This window comes from Littorina saxatilis, linkage group LG14, assembly GCF_037325665.1.
Source record: "Littorina saxatilis isolate snail1 linkage group LG14, US_GU_Lsax_2.0, whole genome shotgun sequence".
NCBI lineage: Eukaryota > Metazoa > Mollusca > Gastropoda > Littorinimorpha > Littorinidae > Littorina > Littorina saxatilis.
This window is the reverse complement of record NC_090258.1, coordinates 31,885,237-31,910,533: the sequence shown is the minus strand read 5'-3', so window position 1 is coordinate 31,910,533 and position 25,297 is coordinate 31,885,237. Positions and strand designations below refer to the sequence as shown.

General features: G+C 40.3%; 1 protein-coding gene across 11 annotated transcripts in view; it reads right to left on the bottom strand.

Annotated features, from left to right (window-relative positions):
* The window catches only part of LOC138947574 (uncharacterized), an 85,374-nt gene that overhangs the window by 38,722 nt on the left and 21,355 nt on the right, over window positions 1-25,297 (bottom strand). For 8 of the 11 annotated variants that reach the window (XM_070319069.1, XM_070319061.1, XM_070319071.1 and 5 more), the window contains 6 exons: window positions 23,535-23,741; window positions 19,627-19,656; window positions 5,114-5,219; window positions 4,492-4,606; window positions 962-1,045; window positions 349-363 (listed from right to left, as the gene is read on the bottom strand). In XM_070319069.1, the coding sequence (XP_070175170.1) occupies window positions 349-363; window positions 962-1,045; window positions 4,492-4,606; window positions 5,114-5,219; window positions 19,627-19,656; window positions 23,535-23,709 (525 nt within the window). In that variant the 5' untranslated portion in view covers window positions 23,710-23,741. The remainder of the gene's footprint in view (window positions 1-348; window positions 364-961; window positions 1,046-4,491; window positions 4,607-5,113; window positions 5,220-19,626; window positions 19,657-23,534; window positions 23,742-25,297) is intronic. The other 3 variants (XM_070319062.1, XM_070319064.1, XM_070319072.1) reach the window with 3 other exon arrangements.

Sequence of the window (25,297 nt, the reverse complement as noted above, 5' to 3'; positions counted from 1 at the left end):
TATAGCCACGCCCAAACAAGTGCAGCAACAGTTTGACACTGGAGCGCTGTCCACGCTTTTTTTTAAACGCACGAAATGCACGGGATTTGAGAGGAGTTTTGCGCTTGGCATTTTCCAAATAAGGATATCCTACAATGAGTACTACGCTGGAATACTACCATGAATTTTCAAACGGCTACACTGGCTTCGTCTTTCCTGATGGAAAGGGGGTGTATTGTTGATATTTGTAGATAATAGACTCTGCATTTTAATGGTCAAATGGCGATTTCGGTATAAAAATGTAGACAAGGACCTTTAAGAATTGAGGGTTTTGTTGTAGGTAAACAATTACTGGCCTTTTTTCATTACCTTGGTGTAAGTCGGCTGGAAAAAACAGAGATAGACAAAGCAATTAGAAACAAAAAGTAGAAAGGAATACGATGCAACACAGATACGAAATTACGATAAGCAGGCAAGAAGGTGAACAAAGAAATTAACAAAACATGTCAGTATAGAAATAAGTAAAATGCAGCCTTGATAACTTCGACAATGTTGTGATAAAAAAAAGAGAAAACTAAGGGGGGGGGGGAGGAGGCGGGGAAGAGTTTAAGTTAAGGGAGCAAGAAACTGAGAGAGAGAGAGAGAGAGAGAGAGAGAGAGAGAGAGAGAGAGAGAGAGAGAGAGAGAGAGACAGAGAGAGACAGAGACAGAGAGATCAAATCAAATCAAATCAAATCAAATCAAATTTTATTTTACGAGGGTTGTGGTATAAGCAATACAAATTAGCTTCTTTTCAACCAGCCCTCGCCCAGAGAGGGACTACTCTAAAGAGAGATAGAGAGACACACACACACACACACACCGCGGTAAAAACCGAACAAATAAAATCAACAACAGCAAAAACAACAATTACAACACCAAGGACAGGTGGAAACAAGACGGGATAGTTTGATACATAACAGGATACTATTTCCCAACTCACCGGTTTCTGTGGTTCTCTGGCGAAAGTAACTTGGTCACGGGGGCTGCGGTCGTTCTCCAGAAATTTTCTCCGCCTGTTGTCGCCCTAAAATAACACAATCAGGTTGAAACACATGTAACAACCGACTAGTGAATAACCTGTACGGGTTTTTTGGTCTCTGACGTCAGAACACACTTATGATTGGCATCATAATCATCCTATTTGCTGATTCGTTACTTTCGAGTTTTAGAGTATTATTCTATTTTTATGAAGATAGAGTAGGTTGAATTCTTTTTTCGTTTTTTTCTACCAGAGTCAGGTTTATTTATTTATTCACGTACCCATTTTAAGCATTTATTTATTTGTTTATTTTATTAATCTATCAATTTATTTTCTTCTTATTTGTGAAAACAAAAACAAACAAAAACACGTCTGAGGTGCTGCTGTTATAAATTCACACACACAATTATTAGTGTTTGAAATAACCAAGGAATTTTTGTGTGATTTACTGTTAAATCCCCTTGACTGCTAGCTCGAAGGTTTGAAAGAGTTGACACATTTGAAACATCCTTCATGAGTAATTCCAGTCATTTTGTGTTCTCTTCATATTCTATTTACAAAGTCACAGCCCAATCGGTGTAAATAGAATACGTAGTCAATACTGAATAATAGGTAAGCAAAGAATCAAATCGCCAAATGAGGAGACAAATAGTTCCACGGCAAACACGTTAGCCCTGAACCACACACCCTCAAACAGGCGAGGAAACACAACATCACAGCAAACACACAGACACACAAGCATGGAACTCCAACCGAGAGAACCTGTAACTGCAAGATTAAATTGGTATTAGTCTTTACATCAACAAACCATAGACTGAAACGAGGAAGACTACGTTCATTCAGTCCAGTTGGAACAGACAGTGGTTCAAATTCTTCTAACAAACTAAATTACACACACACACAATCATTCACACCACACTAACACACACGAACGCGCGCGCGCTTGACACATGAACCCCTTCTCTCTCTGTGTCTGTGTCTGTCTGTCTGTCTGTCTGTCTGTCTGTCTGTCTGTCTCTCTCTCTCTCTCTCTCTCCCCCTCTCTCTCTCTCTCTCTCTCTCTCTCTCTCTCTCTCTCTCTCTCTCTCCTGCACACATACTTTGAGGAAGTTATAAAAGGAAAGAAAAAGAAAGTCCAACACCAGTTTGTTCAGTAAATACTACGTAGCCTACTTCATGCTAATAGGCGAAAGTACACTAGTTGGCTTTGTGCATGCATACTACAGTTTCTTGAAGTTTCTCTGTCGCAGGCCCCTCAGAAATAAGGCTTAAAATAAATAGCAAACAGTTATTGGCAGCGATCAAAAACTGCAAACGCAAACAAAAGACACAAAGTGACCCAAAACAGGTGCTACACCGCAATGAAAAAAGACACAAAGTGACCCAAAACAGGTGCTACACCGCAATGAAAAAAGACACAAAATGACCCAAAACAGGTGCTACACCGCAATGAAAAAATCCAAGGTGTCTACAAGCAGTGCGATTCAGTCTAAACCATGCTCTTGACTTCGCTGTTATTCGTCAAGTTATTTACCTTGGGCGCCCCGTGACCTTGAGTTAGTCTGTCCCAGGGGTAGAGTTTAGTCTGCAACTCCGCTTCCTACAAATACAACGCAACACACGCCAAGCGTAAAGCCTAGGAATATATATACCAGCGGAAAAAAGCAAGCGGCTATACCTTAGGCCTGGCGCTCACCTATGTAAATTCAGCAGGACAGACGACGCACTGCAGATTATCCCAGCCCGCTACACGTGGCGTGAAAGGAAAACAGGCCAAGTACTCGCCATAATCCCTATCGCAGCATCAATAATATGCAGTGCGTCGTCTGTGCCGCTGAAACTGCGCAGGTATATTCTTGCATGAAACATGTGGTTTTGCATTGTTTTCTCTGCCGTTGAAATGGTTCAATACTAGCCAACAATCACTGTCTGTTTTCTGCTTGTCGTTGTTGCAAGTCTCAACAAATAATCAATTTGTTTGCTTAAAAACAGCGTGTTACCTCATATTCAAATATTCGATTAAATGCTCACGCGGTGCTGTGTTATTCAGAAATAAGAAAGAGACAAATTTTATAAAATCTACACAAATCGCCACAAGTTGTTTTTGTGTACTCGCATTTGTAAAACACACGTGTGGGTCAGATTGTCAAAAAACGGATCACAGTATTTCTCGCAAACGCAATGCGTCGTGTGTGTAGTTATTATCCCTCATATGTTAGACTCAATAAGTATGATTAGGCAAAAGCGTAAGCGCATACGCAAGCATTTTTCGCAGTTTAAAGCCTCTACTCTTACGCTTCTGTCAGCAATATATATTAGTGTTTTTTTCAAACCTGTCTCCAGACAAAATGAGTAGTGCATCAAAAACTTAATGAGCTATAGCTTTTTTTGCGAGCAGAATTAGTTGTAGCAAAAATATTAGTTTTGTGCAGAAACAGGGAACAGTGCTTAATAAAGGTTACATTTTATCATTACAAAACTTGATCACAAGGGCTTTTGTTATTTAACCAATGTCACACACAAAACGATGTATCACGTGTTAAAGTTCAAAGATTAATTTAAATGTGAAGTGCAAAAAATGTCAGTTTTCAGAAATCATATTGAATATAATATAGACTGACTTATAAATGGACTTTTTGATAAAGAATTTTAGCAGCGATACACAGTACACTGATATGATATAATATATTATACACAAAAGTGACAGAAAAAGAAAGACAGACACACTCACACACACACACACACACACACACACACACACACACACACACACACACACACACACATACACACAAACACACACTCACACACACACACACACACACACACACACACACACACACACACACACACACACACACACACACACACACACACTCTCAGAAAGAGAAAGGCAGACAAACTCACACACACACACACACACACGCACAAACACACACACACACACACACACATGCACACACTACACACACACGCACATGCGCACGAACGCACACACACACACGCACACACGCACACACACACACACACACACACACACACACACACACACACACACACACACACACACACACACACGTTCGCAGATCCCAGCCGTCCGGAATAAATTTAGTCAAGTATTGCGTGCACAGTTAAAATAACAAAAACAGTAATTACAAAACATACTAAAAAGGAAATAAAACCAAAGCAATACATGTACTAAAAATTCAAAGCAAACGCTAACAAAAAAACTTTAAAAAAACAACAAACAAACTCAAAACGAAAGCTAAAAATGAAATCCCAAACGACCCTGAACTAACTTAACAACTCTACTACAGTCAAATTCAACTGACACCCCCCCCCCCCCCCCCCCCAAAAAAAAAAAAACAAAAAAAAAACCCGACAACCCTAGAGATATCAAAACAAAACAAAAACACAAATAAAATAAAATACGAAAAGAAAAAAAGATCTACGTTGATTTGCAAGTGAAACAAGTTAGCATTTGACCCCACCTGTCTCTGTTCCTCCTCTCGGTGAAAGTTATGCATCTGTTTCTCCTCGCGGAACTTTTTGATGTCAGCATTGGCTTCGTCTTGAAGGTGTCTGTTCTTCCTTACCTCAGATGACCTGAATTTGATCAAAGATAACTAGATACAATTAAAAAAAAGTTTAAAAAAAAGTAAACAAATAAAAAGAATGGAAAAAAAACCATGCATCGTTTGATCGAAGTAAAAAATCTTTCGCGAAGTCGCATTTTGTATGCGACCGCAGGATTTTCTTTTATGACGGAGGGAAAAGGAATGTCACCTGAAAATTCAGAAATCTGCTGCAGATAAATATACACAAAGCAGTACTTACATTGACAGAGTATTTCGGTATTACCTTTTTTGAAATATATCGACCCAACGGTCTTTTAAGTGCACAGACAACAACAAACTAAATAACTAAAAGACCGTTGGGTCGATATATTTGTGACTGTAACGTATTGTTTTGTCAATAACAAACGTTCCAACAACCTACCTTGCTTTTTGATTCTGAATTTTGGAACGTTGGCAGTCTCTTTGTTTTTCGATTTACTTTCCTAATTAAACAAAATTAAACAATATGAAGAAATCAATGTGTTGATGAACTCACGATTTGTGTTGGAGGAGGTCATTCATGCCTCTAGCTCTGGGAGAGTTGTCGATCTGACCTGTACCGTACTGCATTCCACCCTGACCCCCGTCTGACCTGGGTTTGGCTAAAAACACAGACATTCAGTATTTTTGTTAGTTTTTTTTTTTAAATTTAAAAAGAAACCCGAAACAGGTAAAATGCTAACGTTCCCCCCCCCCCCCCACCCCAGTCTTTCATATGCTTCGTTTTGCTTATGTTTAAGCGTGCAAATTAATTTCTTGTTCTTTGATTGATCCTGTTTGTTTCAGTCTTAATTTTTAATCCATTGCTAAAGCTCAACAGAAAGCTCAAAACAAGGTTTGGTGATGTACGATCGAATTCAGCAATTAGAGCTTAGAATTAAGATTCATCTTTGTGTGGTCGAACGAGTTACATATAGTAAAATGTTAGGTTTTTTTTAAAATACCCTTTAAGAAACGCAGATGTGAAGACTCAGACACAATAACCTTTGTGAACCATGTACGCTTTTTGTTCTCTCTCTCTCTCTCTCTCTCTCTCTCTCTCTCTCTCTCTCTCTCTCTCTCTCTCTCTCTCTCTCTCTCTCTCAATCCTCATTCCATATTAATTGGTAACGACGCAATAGAGGAGGTAGGAGATCATAAAGTTTTGGGAGTAAATATCGATAATAATTTGTCCTGGGCCCATCATGTTCGGTCGGTATGTAAAACAATGTCGAGAAAAATATATCAGTTAAATAGAATTAAACACTTTCTAGATCAGCACTCAAGGTTATTATACTTTAACGCATATATACAAACCATCACAGATTATTGTTCAACCATCTGGGACTCTGCCAGTGCTAATATTTTAAAACCATTGTATAGTTTACATAGGCGAGCGCTGAAACTAATTTTACTGAAACAATCCAATCTTGTATTTGATGATTATAAGAAACTTAAGATTCTCCCATTAAAAGAAAGATTTAAATCAAATGAAGGCGTGCTCCTTCACAAAATACTTTCCGGCCGTGCACCACGAACTTTCGTTGCAAACTTTAAAGTCAAACCAAACCGAAAGTTTAACGTCCCAATTCCAAGGATAGATCTGTTCAAATCAAGCTTAGCCTATTCTGGTAGCGTCCTGTGGAATTCTCTCCCGGAATTTGTGAGAGTCCCAATGAGTCTCAATACTTTCAAAAAACACCTTTCACTGTATTTAATGTTAAATTACGAAAAGTCACAGTGATGGAAGACTTCGTTTAGTTATATTTTCATTTGTCCAAAGCATCAGTGTTCATTATATCCACACAAAAACACTCAAAGCTTTAATAACACATTTAGTCATGCACGTGTATTCAGCATTGTTTTCACTACGTTACATATACGACGCTTTATATTTGTGTAAAATATGTAATGTGTAAATATTCATATGTTGTTGTTTTTCTCTACCTTTTTTTCTACGTTAATATCCGTGTAAATATGTGATTAGATTAGTCCCCTCTCTGGGCGAGGGCTGGTTGAAAAAAGCTCGTTGTATTGCTTTGCCATTGGTGGGAGACTGGGTGGCCGAGTGGTAACGCACTTGCGCTCGGAAGCGAGAGGTTGCGAGTTCGACCCTGGGTCAGGGCGTTAGCAATTTTCTCCCCCCTTTCCTAACCTAGGTGGTGGGTTCAAGTGCTAGTCTTTCGGATGAGACGAAAAACCGAGGTCCCTTCGTGTACACTACATTGGGGTGTGCACGGTAAAGATCCCACGATTGACAAAAGGGTCTTTCCTGGCAAAATTGTATAGGCGTAGATAAAAATGTCCACCAAAATACTCCCCCCTATCTCTCTCTCTCTCTCTCTCTCTCTCTCTCTCTCTCTCTCTCTCCCACTCTCTCTCTCCCCCTATCTCTCTCTGTCCGGTTCACTTTCTCTGTCTGTCTGCCTGCCTGTCTGTCTTTCTGTCTGTCTCTTTCTGTCCCCCTTCTCTCTCTCCCTCTCTCTCTCCCCTCATCTCTCAATTGTCTCAAATAAATGTTAATAATATAGGTAGCAGTTACCAGTCCTGCAAATTGCTGGGTGACAGGCTATTTTCATTGGCTGTTAGAAAAAGACCACTTAAGACCAGTTTTCTTGGAAGTAAAATGATATCTTACAAATACATTATTGCTGAAAAGACATGAACCATCAAAGTTTATGCAGATACATATGTATAAGTCTTGTCACTCACGCACACAAAACTATCGATACAGGTCACCTTCCTTGGTTAGGCCCAGAGATATGTCTTAAAACGAAATTATTGCTGAAAAGGAAATGATAAACTTTGAACGTGTAAACGATTGTATAAGACTACCACAAAAGATGCTGATAATCATGTACATTCTATGGGGTGACGTGGAGTTAATACGTGTACGGAGTTTATATCAGGGTTTTTTCCTACACATTGACAAACATTTAACACAGCATACATTATGAACATGTACGCTTAAATACACCTTGTCAAGATATAGGACAACAAAACTACCAGCAACTCTGATAACCACGACGATATTGCTTTTGCATTCTTTCCCGTTATGTACTTAAATCACTGATGAGTGAAGCAATGGACCCATCAAAATTAATCAACCGAAAACTACATGTTGAGGTTCAATGAAACAAAGACGCAGTAAAGCTTACGATTTGAAAGGTTCTTCCTTTTAAGACCTTGCTTTTTGAGATTTTGTTGTTGAGTGTGCTAATTTTTTTTAAATTTGCTTTCATTGGAAGGCGCCTTCTCTTGTAATGCCTATTTTTCTGATTTTTCGGAGGTCTTAAAAAGGAGGTGCCAACGAAGTCTAAAAGGTGAAAATTAGGTCTTCTTAACACAGAGGGATCTTAAACAGAGGATTCATTGTAACATAAATAAAAACACTAATTAAAACACTCAAACCGTATGTAGATGTTTAGTTCTTAGGAAGTAAGAATAAGATACATTGATACAAGCTGCCATGTAGCGTACAGAAATGAGCTATGATTGTGACACCAGCAAAAAATCTGGTTCGACCAGACTGAAATCATCTGAATAGAATGAAATATAGAAAAAAATCCTAGCATATAACCACGTCATGTCCCACCTAGCATATAACCACGTCATGTCCCACCTAGCATATAACCACGTCATGTCCCACCTAGCATATAACCACGTCATGTCCCACCTAGCATATAACCACGTCATGTCCCACCTAGCATATAACCACGTCATGTCCCACCTAGCATATAACCACCACGTCATGTCCCACCTAGCATATAACCACCACGTCATGTCCCACCTAGCATATAACCACCACGTCATGTCCCACCTAGCATATAACCACCACGTCATGTCCCACCTAGCATATAACCACCACGTCATGTCCCACCTAGCGTATAACCACCACGTCATGTCCCACCTAGCATATAACCACGCCATGTCCCACCTAGCATATAACCACCACGTCATGTCCCACCTAGCATATAACCACGCCATGTCCCACCTAGCATATAACCACCACGTCATGTCCCACCTAGCATATAACCACCACGTCATGTCCCACCTAGCATATAACCACGCCATGTCCCACCTAGCATATAACCACCACGTCATGTCCCACCTAGCATATAACCACGCCATGTCCCACCTAGCATATAACCACGTCATGTCCCACCTAGCATATAACCACCACGTCATGTCCCACCTAGCATATAACCACCACGTCATGTCCCACCTAGCATATAACCACCACGTCATGTCCCACCTAGCATATAACCACCACGTCATGTCCCACCTAGCATATAACCACCACGTCATGTCCCACCTAGCATATAACCACCACGTCATGTCCCACCTAGCATATAACCACGCCATGTCCCACCTAGCATATAACCACCACGTCATGTCCCACCTAGCATATAACCACGCCATGTCCCACCTAGCATATAACCACCACGTCATGTCCCACCTAGCATATAACCACGCCATGTCCCACCTAGCATATAACCACCACGTCATGTCCCACCTAGCATATAACCACCACGCCATGTCCCACCTAGCATATAACCACCACGTCATGTCCCACCTAGCATATAACCACCACGTCATGTCCCACCTAGCATATAACCACCACGCCATGTCCCACCTAGCATATAACCACGCCATGTCCCACCTAGCATATAACCACCACGTCATGTCCCACCTAGCATATAACCACCACGCCATGTCCCACCTAGCATATAACCACCACGTCATGTCCCACCTAGCATATAACCACCACGCCATGTCCCACCTAGCATATAACCACGTCATGTCCCACCTAGCATATAACCACCACGCCATGTCCCACCTAGCATAAAACCACGTCATGTCCCACCTAGCATATAACCACGTCATGTCCCACCTAGCATATAACCACGTCATGTCCCACCTAGCATATAACCACGTCATGTCCCACCTAGCATATAACCACGTCATGTCCCACCTAGCATATAACCACGTCATGTCCCACCTAGCATATAACCACGTCATGTCCCACCTAGCATATAACCACGTCATGTCCCACCTAGCATATAACCACGTCATGTCCCACCTAGCATATAACCACGTCATGTCCCACCTAGCATATAACCACGTCATGTCCCACCTAGCATATAACCACGTCATGTCCCACCTAGCATATAACCACGTCATGTCCCACCTAGCATATAACCACGTCATGTCCCACCTAGCATATAACCACGTCATGTCCCACCTAGCATATAACCACGTCATGTCCCACCTAGCATATAACCACGTCATGTCCCACCTAGCATATAACCACGTCATGTCCCACCTAGCATATAACCACGTCATGTCCCACCTAGCATATAACCACGTCATGTCCCACCTAGCATATAACCACGTCATGTCCCACCTAGCATATAACCACGTCATGTCCCACCTAGCATATAACCACGTCATGTCCCACCTAGCATATAACCACGTCATGTCCCACCTAGCATATAACCACGTCATGTCCCACCTAGCATAAAACCACGTCATGTCCCACCTAGCATATAACCACGTCATGTCCCACCTAGCATATAACCACGTCATGTCCCACCTAGCATATAACCACGTCATGTCCCACCTAGCATATAACCACGTCATGTCCCACCTAGCATATAACCACGTCATGTCCCACCTAGCATATAACCACGTCATGTCCCACCTAGCATATAACCACGTCATGTCCCACCTAGCATATAACTACGTCATGTCCCACCTAGCATATAACCACGTCATGTCCCACCTAGCATATAACCACGTCATGTCCCACCTAGCATATAACCACGTTATGTCCCACCTAGCATATAACCACGTTATGTCCCACCCAGCATATAACCACGTCATGTCCCACCCAGCATATAACCACATTATGTCCCACCTAGCATATAACCACGTCATGTCCCACCTAGCATATAACCACGTCATGTCCCACCTAGCATATAACCACGTCATGTCCCACCCAGCATATAACCACGTTATGTCCCACCCAGCATATAACCACGTCATGTCCCACCTAGCATATAACCACGTCATGTCCCACCCAGCATATAACCACGTCATGTCCCACCTAGCATATAACCACGTCATGTCCCACCCAGCATATAACCACGTCATGTCCCAAACAGACACCAGTTCTGGGGACAGAAAAACCAAGTTAGCATAGCATAGCACAGCAAATATCGAATATGTTATTCCCGCGTAAAAGTACTCTGAAATAAATAAATAAACAAATAAATAGACAGCGTAATACACAGGAATTGTTGACAGTTACCAGAGAAACACCTCTTTTATATAAAGAGGAAAACACTTTGGTGCAAAGGAATCACTTTGTTCTTATGCACATGCGCTGTTGACAGAATCAAGAGAACATCAAACTTGTAAGAGAAGGAAGGTAATAATGATACATGGTCGGGAAAACATTGAGCATAGAGCGGATAGGAAGAAAAGCAATAAATAGAATGACAAATAAACAATGTTATAAGGACAAAGTCAAAACCCATCGAAGAATGCCGAATTATACATTCAATCAAAAAATATACTCAGAACCACAATCATCCATTAGTTAATTTACCAGCCAACAAAAAACCCAAAAAAAGGCAAATTAATCAATCAATCAATATGAGGCTTATATCGCGCGTATTCCGTGGGTACAGTTCTAAGCGCAGGGATTTATTTTTTTTTATTTTTTTTATGCAATTTATATCGCGCACATATTCAAGGCGCAGGGATTTATTTATGCCGTGTGAGATGGAATTTTTTTTACACAATACATCACGCATTCACATCGGCCAGCAGATCGCAGCCATTTTGGCGCATATCCTACTTTTCACGGCCTATTATTCCAAGTCACACGGGTATTTTGGCGGACATTTTTATCTATGCCTTTACAATTTTGCCAGGAAAGACCCTTTTGTCAATCGTGGGATCTTTAACGTGCACACCCCAATGTGGTGTACACGAAGGGACCTCGGTTTTTCGTCTCATCCGAAAGACTAGCACTTGAACCCACCACCTAGGTTAGGAAAGGGGGGAGAAAATTGCTAACGCCCTGACCCAGGGTCGAACTCGCAACCTCTCGCTTCCGAGCGCAAGTGCGTTACCACTCGGCCACCCAGTCCTAAATTAAGGATAACTTGTTGTTAAGTCCAATAAGCCTTGTCTCTCCAGAATCGCACACAACCAGTATTACCACTGTTAGAAGATAAGACGTAAACATTAGAGAAACGGTCAGTGTAGTCTGTTACCATTCAACAAAAAGGCCATATCCGAAAAAGAAAAAAAAAATCCATAAATATATAAATGAAGAAATAAGTTAATATGTAAATAAAATAAGTTAATAAATGATTTTTTTTAAATAAAAAAATAAAAAAAATCATATATGCAAGCAGTAAACCAGAGTTTGAAGACACGAGGAAGGCATCAGAGGACTCGGAGATCAGTGCAGTCTGGTATTATATCCATTCAACGCTCGTGCAGTAGGAGAGCGGAAGGCGCTTGTTACACCATACAGCAAAGTTGATTGCACTGAACTAGCTGTACATTGCATCGTGTAAGACATGTAGATGCATTCCAGGGATGTGGGCTGGCGTCGGCAATCAGCAAAATACTAAAACTTCTTCCACGTCGCCGAAAATGTTGACTTCATATCAGCAGATGTTCCGATTTTTTTTTCTCATGGCGGTCAGAGGGGACTTTCAGGATTTAAACTTCCGAAAATTGTGGACACTTTTACATTTGCGGAAGAAAATAAATCCTGGTACGTATCCCTGAATTTACACAATCTGTCCCACTGCATGCAACACGTGGCGAATTGCATTCTAGCATAGACACGGTTATACTCAGCTAGTTTCGGGCAATGTTGCTGCATGGTGTTTTAAGTCATATATGAAGATCTCAGACTTTTTACCTTGTCCCATCGTCCAGTTACCGGCTGGACTGCCCATGTTTCTGTACGAAGCTATCGTCGGTCTGCGTCGTTCTGTAAGGTGCATGTACAGCCATAGCATTACACCCACTACCTTGGCTACACACGTACATAGCCCATGATTCTGTACGATGTGATCGTCGGTCTGCGTCGTTCTGTAAGGTACACGTACAGCTATACCATTACATACACTACCTTGGCTACACACGTAAATAAGCCATCACCATTTTCCCATTCCTCCTCAGCGTTATGTCAGGCAACGATTGCAAGCCACCTCAATTGGGAGTCGCACATTTTCACCTGTATTGATTTTCAAACGAATTGTTTGTTTATTTTTGCCTTTTCCTCCTGTTATGTCATGCAACGATTGCAAGCTAACTCAATGTGAAGTCGTATTTGACCTGTATTGATTTTCCAGTGAAACAATTTTATTTTACATGGAAACCACCTGGCGCGGTAGTGATTTTGCTCGTATATTTATACTTGTAATACATGTATAGTAATACTCAACACTGGCTTTGTGTTCGATGATAAGACATTTACACAAACACGTTTAGACTCATGGCCACATTACACTGTTATTTTAGTGTGGGCGTTTTTATGGTGTGTTTGTTGGGTGGGGGGGGGGGGGTGTTATACGTTTAGTATAATGTCTACGCTACACAACTAGGCATATTTGATTTTTTACTTTTTTTGAGAAAGGGGGGGGGGGGGGGGGAGAAAAGTTATGCAGCCAAACTGACTTTAGGTTACAGTGTTCAACTTCTGCAGAATGTTTTCTCGTATCATACTTCCAGGAGAGAAAAAAAGAAGAAAAAAACAAGGAATATTTATGCATATACCTCCGGCTGAAAATGTAAGGGATACTGGCTACAACTTGCGAGTGAATGTTACAGTCAGTAATTGATCCGTTGAAATGAACGTAGAACGTAGTCAGACATGTCAGTGTCTATCAATTACCCTTTGCTTCCTTAAAAAAACAAAAACACCATGTGTTTTGTTGTGGCTTTGCACTCAGCAGACAGGCTCCACATATCATGAAGACAATTTTTGTTTATATCTCCTAGACAACATTCTTTAGGATTTCATACCTCTCGACTCGGCTATCTGTACGTGATGTTTGGCACTGCGAGATACTGCACCTCCGATGTTACCTGATGAGGAGCACTAGACACACATAGTTTGGTGTACTGGGAAAAGAAACACACACCTGGATACCAAATCTTCTCGTTCTCTTTACCGACAATGCTGAAAGATCTGACAAAACTCGTCAAAATGAACACCCCTAAAAAATTCCCCTCCAAAATCTAATACTCACAGTGAGAAAAAATTGCCACAGCGGGGAAGACACTGGATTTCGCACAGAACTAAGGATTATAGTCTCAGTTGACTAACACTCGCAGCCTAGCTTCCTCCCGTCAGTCCAGCACAACGACAGTCTGCCCGGTTCCCAATCAGGCACTCCTCCCACTGGAGACCATAAGAGACCCACACCCTGCGGTATGCGTGACATGCAACCCGCCTAAGGCAGTTTCAGATCATAACCCGAGCGAGACGGCAACTTTCCCACGTCCAGCAGAGCTCATGTAAAGCTTGTATTGATTGGGCGAAGTCTACTTCACGAAGCTCGCTGCACGAAGCTTTGGCACTGAATTTTCGGTAAAAGGACTTCGCGAAGTCAACTTCGGGCTCAAGTAATGACAGCCTCAAAGCACGCGCGTCTTTGATAGTCTAAAGAAGACACCAAGTGAGGTCGGCGTTACATGTACATGTATACTTGACATGCTCATACGTACATAAAAGTACATAAACGCATGCTAGATATTACTGTTTATACGCGAACTACTCTGGATGCCCGCTTCTTCGTCGGAAGGTATACAAGCAAGTATGTGCTACAGTGGACCCTCCCTCCCCCCACTGTTTGAGAACTTCAAAACTTTAGGAAGTCAGGTCTTAAAAAGGAGAGTCTTAAATTAAAGAATGTACATTTATAAAGCAAATCAACGAGCAAACAAAAACAATAACTGGAAAAGCAAAGTCTTTAGAAAGAGGAAATTCTTAATTGAAGTAATTAAAATGGGGGTTCCACTGTACTTGAACCAACATGTTCATGTTATTATTCATGTTTTACTTTAAACGCAATCATTGTTATTTATAGATCACAGGCACTTGATGTAAGTAGGTCACACACGTGTAAATGTTGTGCCCAGTCCTTGTTTTTGTTTCTGTTATTATTTTAGTTAGCAGGTCTAGTTGAGCACGTATTAAGTATCATGTACCCACTACTAGTCATTGTGCATTTTAGTTAATGGACTGATGATGTTATTTGTATGGAGTCGACGCACGTGCGAGGATATGTATGTGTGGGAGGGGGGGGGGGGGGGGCGGGAGATGGAAGCTTGCTGTATGTTATGTAATGTATATATTGTGTGTGATACGTGGAAATGTGATACTATTTATTTGCATGTATGATACAGGTACAAATGTGATAATTGTAGGCTTATACTAGTGATTACTGTGTGTGATACATGAAATGTGATATGAATGCTGTTTTTATATGTTATACTCTTACTTTCTCCCAACCGCAAGACAAATTCTTCTGTGAAAATTGAAGCCAATAAAATTTGAGTTTGAGTTTGAGTTTGAAGCTCTAAGGTCACATGTCTTAGCACAGTGCTCGAATCTCAGTTCCGTTGACGTCTCAAGTCCGCGTCTTGTTAGGGACTTGAGTTTAAGCCGCTCCTTATCAAGCCATCAAGTCTGGCGAGCTTCGTGACTGCGACCGGAAAAGTCCGGTCGCCCTGGACAACAAATCAATTAGTAAACGTTTGTCTCAAAGTTAACCACAGGTAGCACTTACTGTATTATGTGACTCGCCTTCGCCAAGAGTCTAACAGAAAAGGTCGATCACGTCTAAATGACCCGTTCGATAGACCACTTTGTGTGTTGCTGAGAATCATGTCCTCTTTCTTTTCTTCTTCCTTTTTTCTTCTTTCTTTTTCTGTCTCCTTGTTTTTGCAGTACTGTTTCATTCTTTTTGTTCTAAATTAGAATCTAATTTTCTGTTGTATTGGGACTTTTGGTGGTTCAAGCGAAGAACCTAATTTAATTTATTTAAAGGCACAGTGCGCCTCCCGTAAACCATCACAGATACTGTCAGGCTTTTACACACAGTACAAACACCCTTCCATTTGAACGCTCACCAAACGGGAACATCCTAGGTGCCCTACGTAAAGAGCGAGCAATTTTCAAAGAATTAATTTTGCGGATTGTGTCAGAGACAATCGGACCATGGTGCGTTTTGGCGCTAGACCTAACTTTTAAAATCTAAATAATAAATTGACAGCTTGTTACACAAACATTCTTAAATCATAAAATAATTCTTTTTTCATCAAGACAAGATCAGCACAATTCGAAGTTTTGAAAGTTTGAAAAAAGAAAAGCCCGGAAGCAGGGTCACGCAAGGTCGTGGTTCTCGTAGCAGACGACGGTTTATGTCTATCGCCAGTTCCTCTGAACAGTCAAAAGCCATCGCGAGAGTTCTTGTGAACCACAGCCGTTTGTTTCGTGCATAGTCAGAGGTACATAATAACGTGCCATTGCAGATAAGCTCACAGCGAGTCGCATTCAAATGACTAACTGACGACTGCATTGTGAAAAAGGGAAACTGGATCACACGGGTTCACGATGGCTCAGGGGTAAAATAAACCACGCAAAAATAAATTCTTTGACAATTGCTCGCTCTTTACGGAGGGCACCTAGGATGTTCTCAAGCGGTGAGTGTTTAAATGAAAGGGTGTTTGTACTGTGTGTAAAAGCCTGACAGTATCTGTGATGGTTTACGGGAGGCTTACTGTGCCTTTAATATAGTAAATCACATAAATGTTAATGAGGGTGAGCTTCTTGCTTTGAAAATACATGTTTATAATGTATTTATTTATTTATTTATGTACGTATGTATTTATTTATTTAAAGTGAGCGATTATATTCCTTTTTATCCTCACAGGGTCAAGCCGATATTTCAATTAAGTTGTTTCAGTACTTGCCACAAAATCCTCGGCCATCGGAGACTGAGTGTGCTATATTGCCACTATTACTGCTACGTGTCTGCAGCGCTTAGTTATTTGATCTCAGATTTGTTATTTGTATAGAAACCTTTTTTTTTATGACATACTGTCGTGACTTTTTTGTCGAAGCTAATGCGTACGTCGATACAGTCGTTTACGCTTAGTTTGACCATCATATATATCAACTGGCCTGTGAAACAGATATCCTAAGATCGATTCATCGATTTTTCCTATACGCCTTGGCCAGTGTACGGATTGGACATTATATTGTGAGACGTCAAACCAAATCTCGTTGAATTGTGTGCTTTGACCAAAGATCTTCTTAGATTGTGAATTTTGACCAAAGTTCTCGCAATTTTGTTCTTTTTCTTCTCATTTCTGTTAACCTTTTGTTCACATTGTCATCGTATTTCCGCTTTGGTTTTTAAACTATTGCTGGAGTGATATGTGTAATTCCGGGACTACTCATACAGTATATTGAATTCTCGTGGTGAAGAAGTTTTCTGTCTTCTATTCGTGGTCAACGTATGCATGTGAATGCTGATAACGTTTGGTGTAATTTCACCTTTTATCCTATATATATATACTGTTGTTGTTGTTTTCTGGATTTTCAATCTTTGGCTTTGCTTCATTCCCTCTCGCATGAAATAAAGCCGCCAAACAATACCGAGATGTACCAACATCAAGTCCTTAAATCGGGAAAACAACCCCACACGAGTTTCACATTTTGACAGCCTTGATCCATTGACAACAAAGCAACAACAAGCTTAGAAAGCAATGTAGTATAGGACCCGTAATTACACCTGACAGGTCGATCGTCATTCTACAACGACCAATCGATATCTAATATACTGGGTCTTGATCTATCCTGCCAGTCAAGCGAGAAAACTATGATTGTCATGCATGACAGAACAGTACAAAACATCTGAATCTGTTTTAAGTGGTGCGTCCATGCGTGTCCAGATCAAATAACAGTTGAAAGAGTCACTTTCTCTATTTGTTTCTTTCAAACTTCGCTTACCGATTTTTTAGTAACAACACTGGAAAACCATATATGTATAAGAGCTTGGAAAGAATCGATCATGATGAGTTCAAGGTGTCCAATATGACGCGGGAAGCAAAGAAGTGCAAAGCTTAAAAAAAAAGACATTAAAAAAAGAAGAAAAGAAATAAAGAAAAAATGGACACTTTGATGAAGGCATTCAAGTACATCAACACATAGTTTAGGTCTGGGTAGGGACATTCAACGCAAGAAAGTATCGCTGCAACTCGCAACAAATACTATAAGAATGTCTCGGCTATCTAACATTAGCACTAATTCACTGTTTCTGTCTTATTCCATTCAACAAACGTATAATACAAAGAGATCGGCAGAGAATTCAACACTGTTCCTTCGTCTTTGCGTCTGTGAAATGACTTTCAAATTTATATTTTACAGTGGCTCACGCAGAACTCAAGGTAACGTTCCTTCATTCAATTCCTTTAGTTAACAGCTAGAAACTAAAGGTTTGTTCTCCAATTGATCCAAAATATTTTGAGTTATACCCTCGTAACCCTGCGTTTAAAGCAATACTTTTAAAACAAAGGTTCCAGATGTTAAAATCAAAAGAAACCCCGCTACACTTTTCTTATTGATTTTAGTACATATATACTCATAAAGTTCGCTCAACGGCTATCGCCAGTTATCTCTCTGATCGGACGCTAAAGTCCTACGCGAATGTATCAAACCAAGAATACAGAGTTATCTCCCATATGTTGCTCTCGAGCAGTGTTCGCGAGACGAAAATGATAGCAGATTGGCCGACTTCGACAGTGATCTCCGTTCTGTTCTTCACAGTTATGATAAAGACATCGTTCAAAGGTCAAAACAAGTCGAAATTGTGGGACTGCTGCCGGAAGGAGATCGTAATATATGGTTGCATTACTGTCAAAAAATCGTCTGCTCCAGCGAGCGCTGAAACCAAACGGTTGATTATTACGTGACACTTTTGTTGTTTGCACAGTAAATACAGCCGCGAAAAAAAGCTCGCTTAAAACTGTCTTACATATCAATTCCTTTGTAATTTAAAAATTACACAACACCATGAAAAATCATTATCGACGATCGCGAATCTGCTTATATCCATAACACATTACGAAAAGATCTAAATATGTAAAAAAAAAATTCGGTTTCCTTGCCAGACAAGGAAACTCAAGGCATCCTGTCAGGGAGAGAATGAGCCGAACTCATTTTGACCTGAGGTCAGGATGCTCATAAAGTATCATGGGATAAAAAATGGTTTACGAATAAAGCTGAGCTATCAACCTATAGCGCTTTGTCAATTATTGAAGCCCATTGTATATATATAAACAAGCCGCTGAGGGTAATCCCATATTCTCAGCGTATTAACAACCTCATGAGCGTAAGCCCATAGAAGATACTATTTCAGACTACCATCTGCCACAATGTTCACCATTGCTTTCTCTCACTCCTCGAATATGAAGAGCGTATGAAAGAAACTTAGTCCGAGAAATGCAACTCATATAACAAGAAAAAATTGTTTCAAAAATTTTATTTGTATCAGGGTTAGCAAATAATCGCATCAGCATAACTACAGAAATACAGAGCAAAAAAACCAACCCGGTGTAATTCAGGATTTTTAACAGAAAAATAGCAATTTAGTGGTGAAAGTATTGCTCATCTGCAGATGGCAGAAAAGAAGATGGTTTTGCACAAAAAAGCTAGGCGAAGCAAAATCCCCGAAAACTGAACAAAATGACAGAGGAACAAATAGGATTGACGTCACCTAATTAGAAAATGGTATTATTTAAACAAAACGTTAGTACATTTAACAAAATTGCAGATGGAGAAAAACACTGTTAAGTTTTAAACAAGAAGCAGCATGTAACCATGGAAATACAGAGGGGGGGGGGGGGGGGTGGGGGTAAAACCACCATGAACAGGTAAGCAAAGGTGGCAAGAGAATAGCACAAAAAGAACAAACTGTGACTGTCTACCTTCAGTCGGTTTCCAGTTGTGATGGTGGGCTGAACAGACACAAACATGCCTGCAGCTTTTTCATACATGCACCACATTTAACCTTCGCCGGCACTCGTTATCGACTACACACGGACGCATTCGTGGGGCCGTGCAGACCCATGCTTCTCAAAGAAGGAAAAATGTGCATATCCTTCCGTGGCACTCGTGGGGCCGTGCAGACCCATGCTTCTCAAAGAAGGAAAAATGTGCATATCCTTCCGTGGCACTCGTGGGGCCGTGCAGACCCATGCTTCTCAAAGAAAGAAAAATATGCATATCCTTCCGTGGCACTCGTGGGGCCGTGCAGACCCATGCTTCTCAAAGAAAGAAAAATATGCATATCCTTCCGTGGCACTCGTGGGTCCGTGCGGACACAGAAGGGTGTTTGATGCAAATATCTCTTAAACGAGTTGGAATTTTTTAATGAGCTTTTAGAAATGCCTCAGACACCTAAAAAGCTATCATCTCCTAAAAGCTCATTAAATTTCAGTGATAATTAATTAATTAATTAATGGTCAAATTTAGACTACACACGGTATTTGGTAAAATATTATGGGTCTGCATGGCCCCACGAGTGCCACGGAAGGGTTTGCACAATTGTCCTTCTTTGAGAAGTATGGGTCCGCATGGACCCACGAGTGCCTCGGAAGGGTATACACGCTTTTCCTTCTTTGAGAAGTATGGGTCCGCACGTCCCCACGAATGCTTCCGTGTGTAGTCTAAATTTGACCATTAATTAATTAATTAATTAATTATCACTGAAATTTAATGAGCTTTTAGGAGATGAAAGCTTTGTAGGTGTCTGAGGCATTTCTAAAAGCTCATTAAAAAAATCCATTCGTTTAAGAGATATTTGCAATCAAACACCCTTCTGGGTCCGCACGGACCCACGAGTGCCTCGGAAGGGTATACACGCTTTTCCTTCTTTGAGAAGTATGGGTCCGCACGTCCCCACGAATGCTTCCGTGTGTAGTCTAAATTTGACCATTAATTAATTAATTAATTATCACTGAAATTTAATGAGCTTTTAGGAGATGATAGCTTGTTAGGTGTCTGAGGCATTTCTAAAAGCTCATTAAAAAATTCCAACTCGTTTAAAAGATATTTGCAATCAAACACCCTTCTGGGTCCGCACGGACCCACGAGTGCCGGCGAAGGTTAAAAACAAGAGGCGAAGCCTTCACGGCTCACGTAAGAAATCGACAAACAGTAACACAAACTCAATCACTCCGTCACACATACACACATACACACACACACACACGCACACACGCACACACACACACACACACACACAGTAAGCATAGGTGACACTGTGCAAGAAAGCGAGACACTAGATCTAGATCTGTCTGTCTGCACACGACTGCCAACTAGTCTCGGCCCGCCCAAAATAACAATGACCGAGACTTTCAGTAATTCCTTCGCGTGACGTCTAACCCTCTTACGTCATAATGTGACGTCTTCAAATGACGAAATGTTAAAGTTTCTACCACAGACATACACACGCACGCACATACGCACGCACAGACAGACAAAGTTACGATCGCATAGGCTACATTTACGTGAGCCAAAAATCTTTTTGTCTAACACTAAAACCAAAGAAAAAGATAGTTCTTACTGTGTTGTAAAATACCTTCTAATACTAATAGGTAAAACGCAATTCTGTTTTCTTTTCTTCTCACGTTGCTTTGCGCTTGAGACTTCACTTAAAATGTGTACTTCAGCTTAAATGTACATCTATACTGTTACAGACATTCACTCGTATTCAGCAATACACTTTGCATAACTTTTGAGAAAGCACACACACATTTAATTGATTATTTGTTATTAAAATAATCAAGAATTAAATTCCCCATAAAGTAGCACTAATAAGATTGGTTGGTTCACCATACCTTTAAAACAAGTCGCGTAAGGCGAAAATACAATATTTAGTCAAGTAGCTGTCGAACTCACAGAATGAAACTGAACGCAATGCCATTTTACTCGTAGCATCGTCCGGCCACCGCTCATGGCAAAGGCAGTGAAATTGACAAGAAGAGCGGGATAGTAGTTGCGCTAAGAAGGATAGCACGCTTTTCTGTACCTCTCTTTGTTTTAACTTTCTGAGCGTGTTTTTAATCCAAACATATCATATCTATATGTTTTTGGAATCAGGAACCGACAAGGAATAAGATGAAAGTGTTTTTAAATTGATTTGGACAATTTAATTTTGATAATAATTTTTATATATTTAATTTTCAGAGCTTGTTTTTAATCCGAATATAACATATTTATATGTTTTTGGAATCAGCAAATGATGGAAAATAAGATAAACGTAAATTTGGATCGTTTTATAAATTTTCATTTTTTGTTTACAATTTTCCGATTTTTAATGACCAAAGTCATTTATTAATTTTTAAGCCACCAAGCTGAAATGCAATACCGAACCCCGGGCTTCGTCGAAGATTACTTGACCAAAATTTGAACCAATTTGGTTGAAAAATGAGGGCGTGACAGTGCCGCCTCAACTTTCACGAAAAGCCGGATATGACGTCATCAAAGACATTTATCAAAAAAATGAAAAAAACGTTCGGGGATTTCATACCCAGGAACTCTCATGTCAAATTTTATAAAGATCGGTCCAGTAGTTTAGTCTGAATCGCTCTACACACACACACACACACACACACACACACGCACGCACACACGCACGCACATACACCACGACCCTCGTTTCGATTCCCCCTCGATGTTAAAATATTTAGTCAAAACTTGACTAAATATAAAAAGGATTGCAAATGACAAACAAATCCAAATGAGAAATGAGAACCACAACAACGAAGACCAAAAGAACATAAACGTAAACTTGTGGAGAGTTTAGAAACAAGTAAAGAGAAAGAGTATCAGAAGACGAAATACTGCAAACTGTGCAGCTAAACCCAAGCCTCTATTCAGACAAAGCAAACGGGCGGGGATATAGCTCAGTCGGTAGCGCGCTGGATTTGTATCCAGTTGGCCGCTGTCAGCGTGAGTTCGTCCCCACGTTCGGCGAGAGATTTATTTTTGTGTGCAGACTCTCCTCGGTGTCCGAACACCGTGTGTACACGCAAGCACAAGACCAAGTGCGCACGAAAAAGATCCTGTAATCCATGTCAGAGTTCGGTGGGTTATAGAAACAAGAAAATACCCAGCATGCTTCCCCCGAAAGCGGCGTATGGCTGCCTAAATGGCGGGGTAAAAACGGCCATACACGTAAAATTCTACTCGTGCAAAAAACACGTAGTGTACGTGGGAGTTTCAGCCCACGAACACAGAAGAAGAAGAAGAAGACAAAGCAAACGTTGCTGTTTTTCTCTTCTCTACCCAGTCAATTTGATGACAGATAATTGAGTGTACACATGGAAGAGTACTGAAGTTAAAGGCAGAGATAGGGTGCCATTGACTGAAAGACATGCAATTTGTGCAGGTTACACACATGCTTTCTTAGTTACTAGGGTGAACAGTTTTGTCCAAAGAATGTTCTAATGAAGAGGAACAGAGGGTTTTAAAATACTGTCGATAAAAGGGGTAAAACAAAATTTTAAAAATTAAACAAAATAAGCAACAACAAAAAAAGACGAACAATTGCGTTTTCCTCGTACGTGTCTCTGGTCATGTGTAATGCTCAAATCAAGCCCAAACCAACCAAATCACATCACCTCAAACAGAAAATCAACAACACACTACAAATACAACCGAGCCAAACTCTTCAGTCTTCAGTTCCACAGAAAAAAACTCACAAAGAGGAAAAAGCAAGAACGGACACAGACGGTGTTAGCTCAGGAAGAAAACCACCACAGGAAAATCCTCACAACATCCCTGTTTTGTCCATATTCCAGATCAAGCTTTTCTCATTCTGTTGTATTACCTGGGTCGAAAATGGAGGACTTGCCAAAGTATTTCATAAAGTTTTCCTCATTTCGTCTCTTGTCGGCGGATGAGTCCGATATGGGAGCTGTGATGGGCTGACGAGGACTCTGCATGGACTGGTTCGGGAATCCCTGGTACCGAAAGTCCTGGCGGAGTTGTCCTTCTTGCAGCATTTTCTCGAAGATGCTGTAGTCACGTGGTGTTCCTGATGAGGCAAGGGTTACGTCACACATGAAAAATGTTAAGTACCGTTGTTTGTTGGAATTACTAACATGTACATACACTTCGACCAGTCACATTGTGTTATACAAAATGAACGTAACAATCGAGAGTTTTTAAACGAAGCTGCCGTTATTAACGCCAAGCTCTGGCTTGCAATAATACTTCGTAAGAATTAATAATCAGTTAATTAATATTTAATAGACGTGTTTTGTGTAGATTTCCACTTCTCGTGATGAAATACGTCAATGCCCACCCTGTACAAACCACTTTTTTTTGCATTCAGCATTTCTTTGCAATTGTATGATTACTCTCTACATCAGGGCTTCAATATATGAGTTCGCTATACACCAAAGGCCAAAACGACCCCTCCCCCCAAAAAAACCAACTACCCCAAAGCAAATCAACACACACCCGCGAACATGAAAATGCTATACATGATCCGAAAGCACAATAGTAAGAAATGTTACTGGTGATACGCAAATATCAGTTGCTCCGAGATTTAATTTCATAATAAATATATTTCTCTCGTATAAAAACCACATTATTGTTGTCAAGACTTTCCCGTTAAAATCGTTCAAATAACATTGAAATTGTATTGAAGTACAGGAAAAAAGTGTCTATTATAGTATGACGAAAAAACAAAGTTAATTAACGTTAGCGAGTCACGAGATACAAACAACTCTCAATCCAAGCCAAAGTAATAGAAACAAAGAGTACAAAGAGCCGCCTGGTCTGAGAACCCACAAAAAAGAAAAAAGCACAACAAAAATTAACAGGGTTTTAAATGACAAGAAGCTCTAGACAGGTGCAAACAAAGTGAGCCATACGCGTCACTGCAAACAAACTCTTCTGGTCATTAAGATAAAAAATAAAATAAATCGACAGCACTGTTATCTATGTAAAATGGCGAATTACTAAACCAATCAACATAAAAAATTCTAATATATACGTAAGCTACTTAAAAAATAAGACTGTACTTTTCTTTGAAAATTAATAGACATGGAAAAGATCTCTGAAGGCAGGTTTAAAGCAACAGGGTATGTTTATCTAAAACATAAAAATCGTTTCGTTTTTTCACATGATCCAAAAACATTTGGCAACGTGAATTCTTTAAAAAAAAATGTTGCAAAAAATAATGTTATGTAAATGCAACCAAAAAAGGGAGATCTCTAAGTTTGTCTTATGGTCAAAAAGCACATATTTGCAGAAGCCGCCAAATGTATGCACTAAAATCACACTGCAAGCCGCTTAAAGCGAAACACTTTCATGTAAAACTATATTGAATTCAATATTCAATCTTTACTTATTGTAACATCAACTCTGTATTGCATTGCAAGCATTCCCTGATCTTCAACTTAAACTTAAACTCTGTCCGTTACATTGCCATCATTAGGTTGGGAAGAACATGTGTTGCGAGCTGAATAACATTTTAAAGTAATTACTAGCCTGAATAAAGCACAGCCATGACAAACACAATATTTCCTCTAAACCGTCATCCTAACTTTCCTCTGTCACTATCACCAAAGAAAATCATAAAGT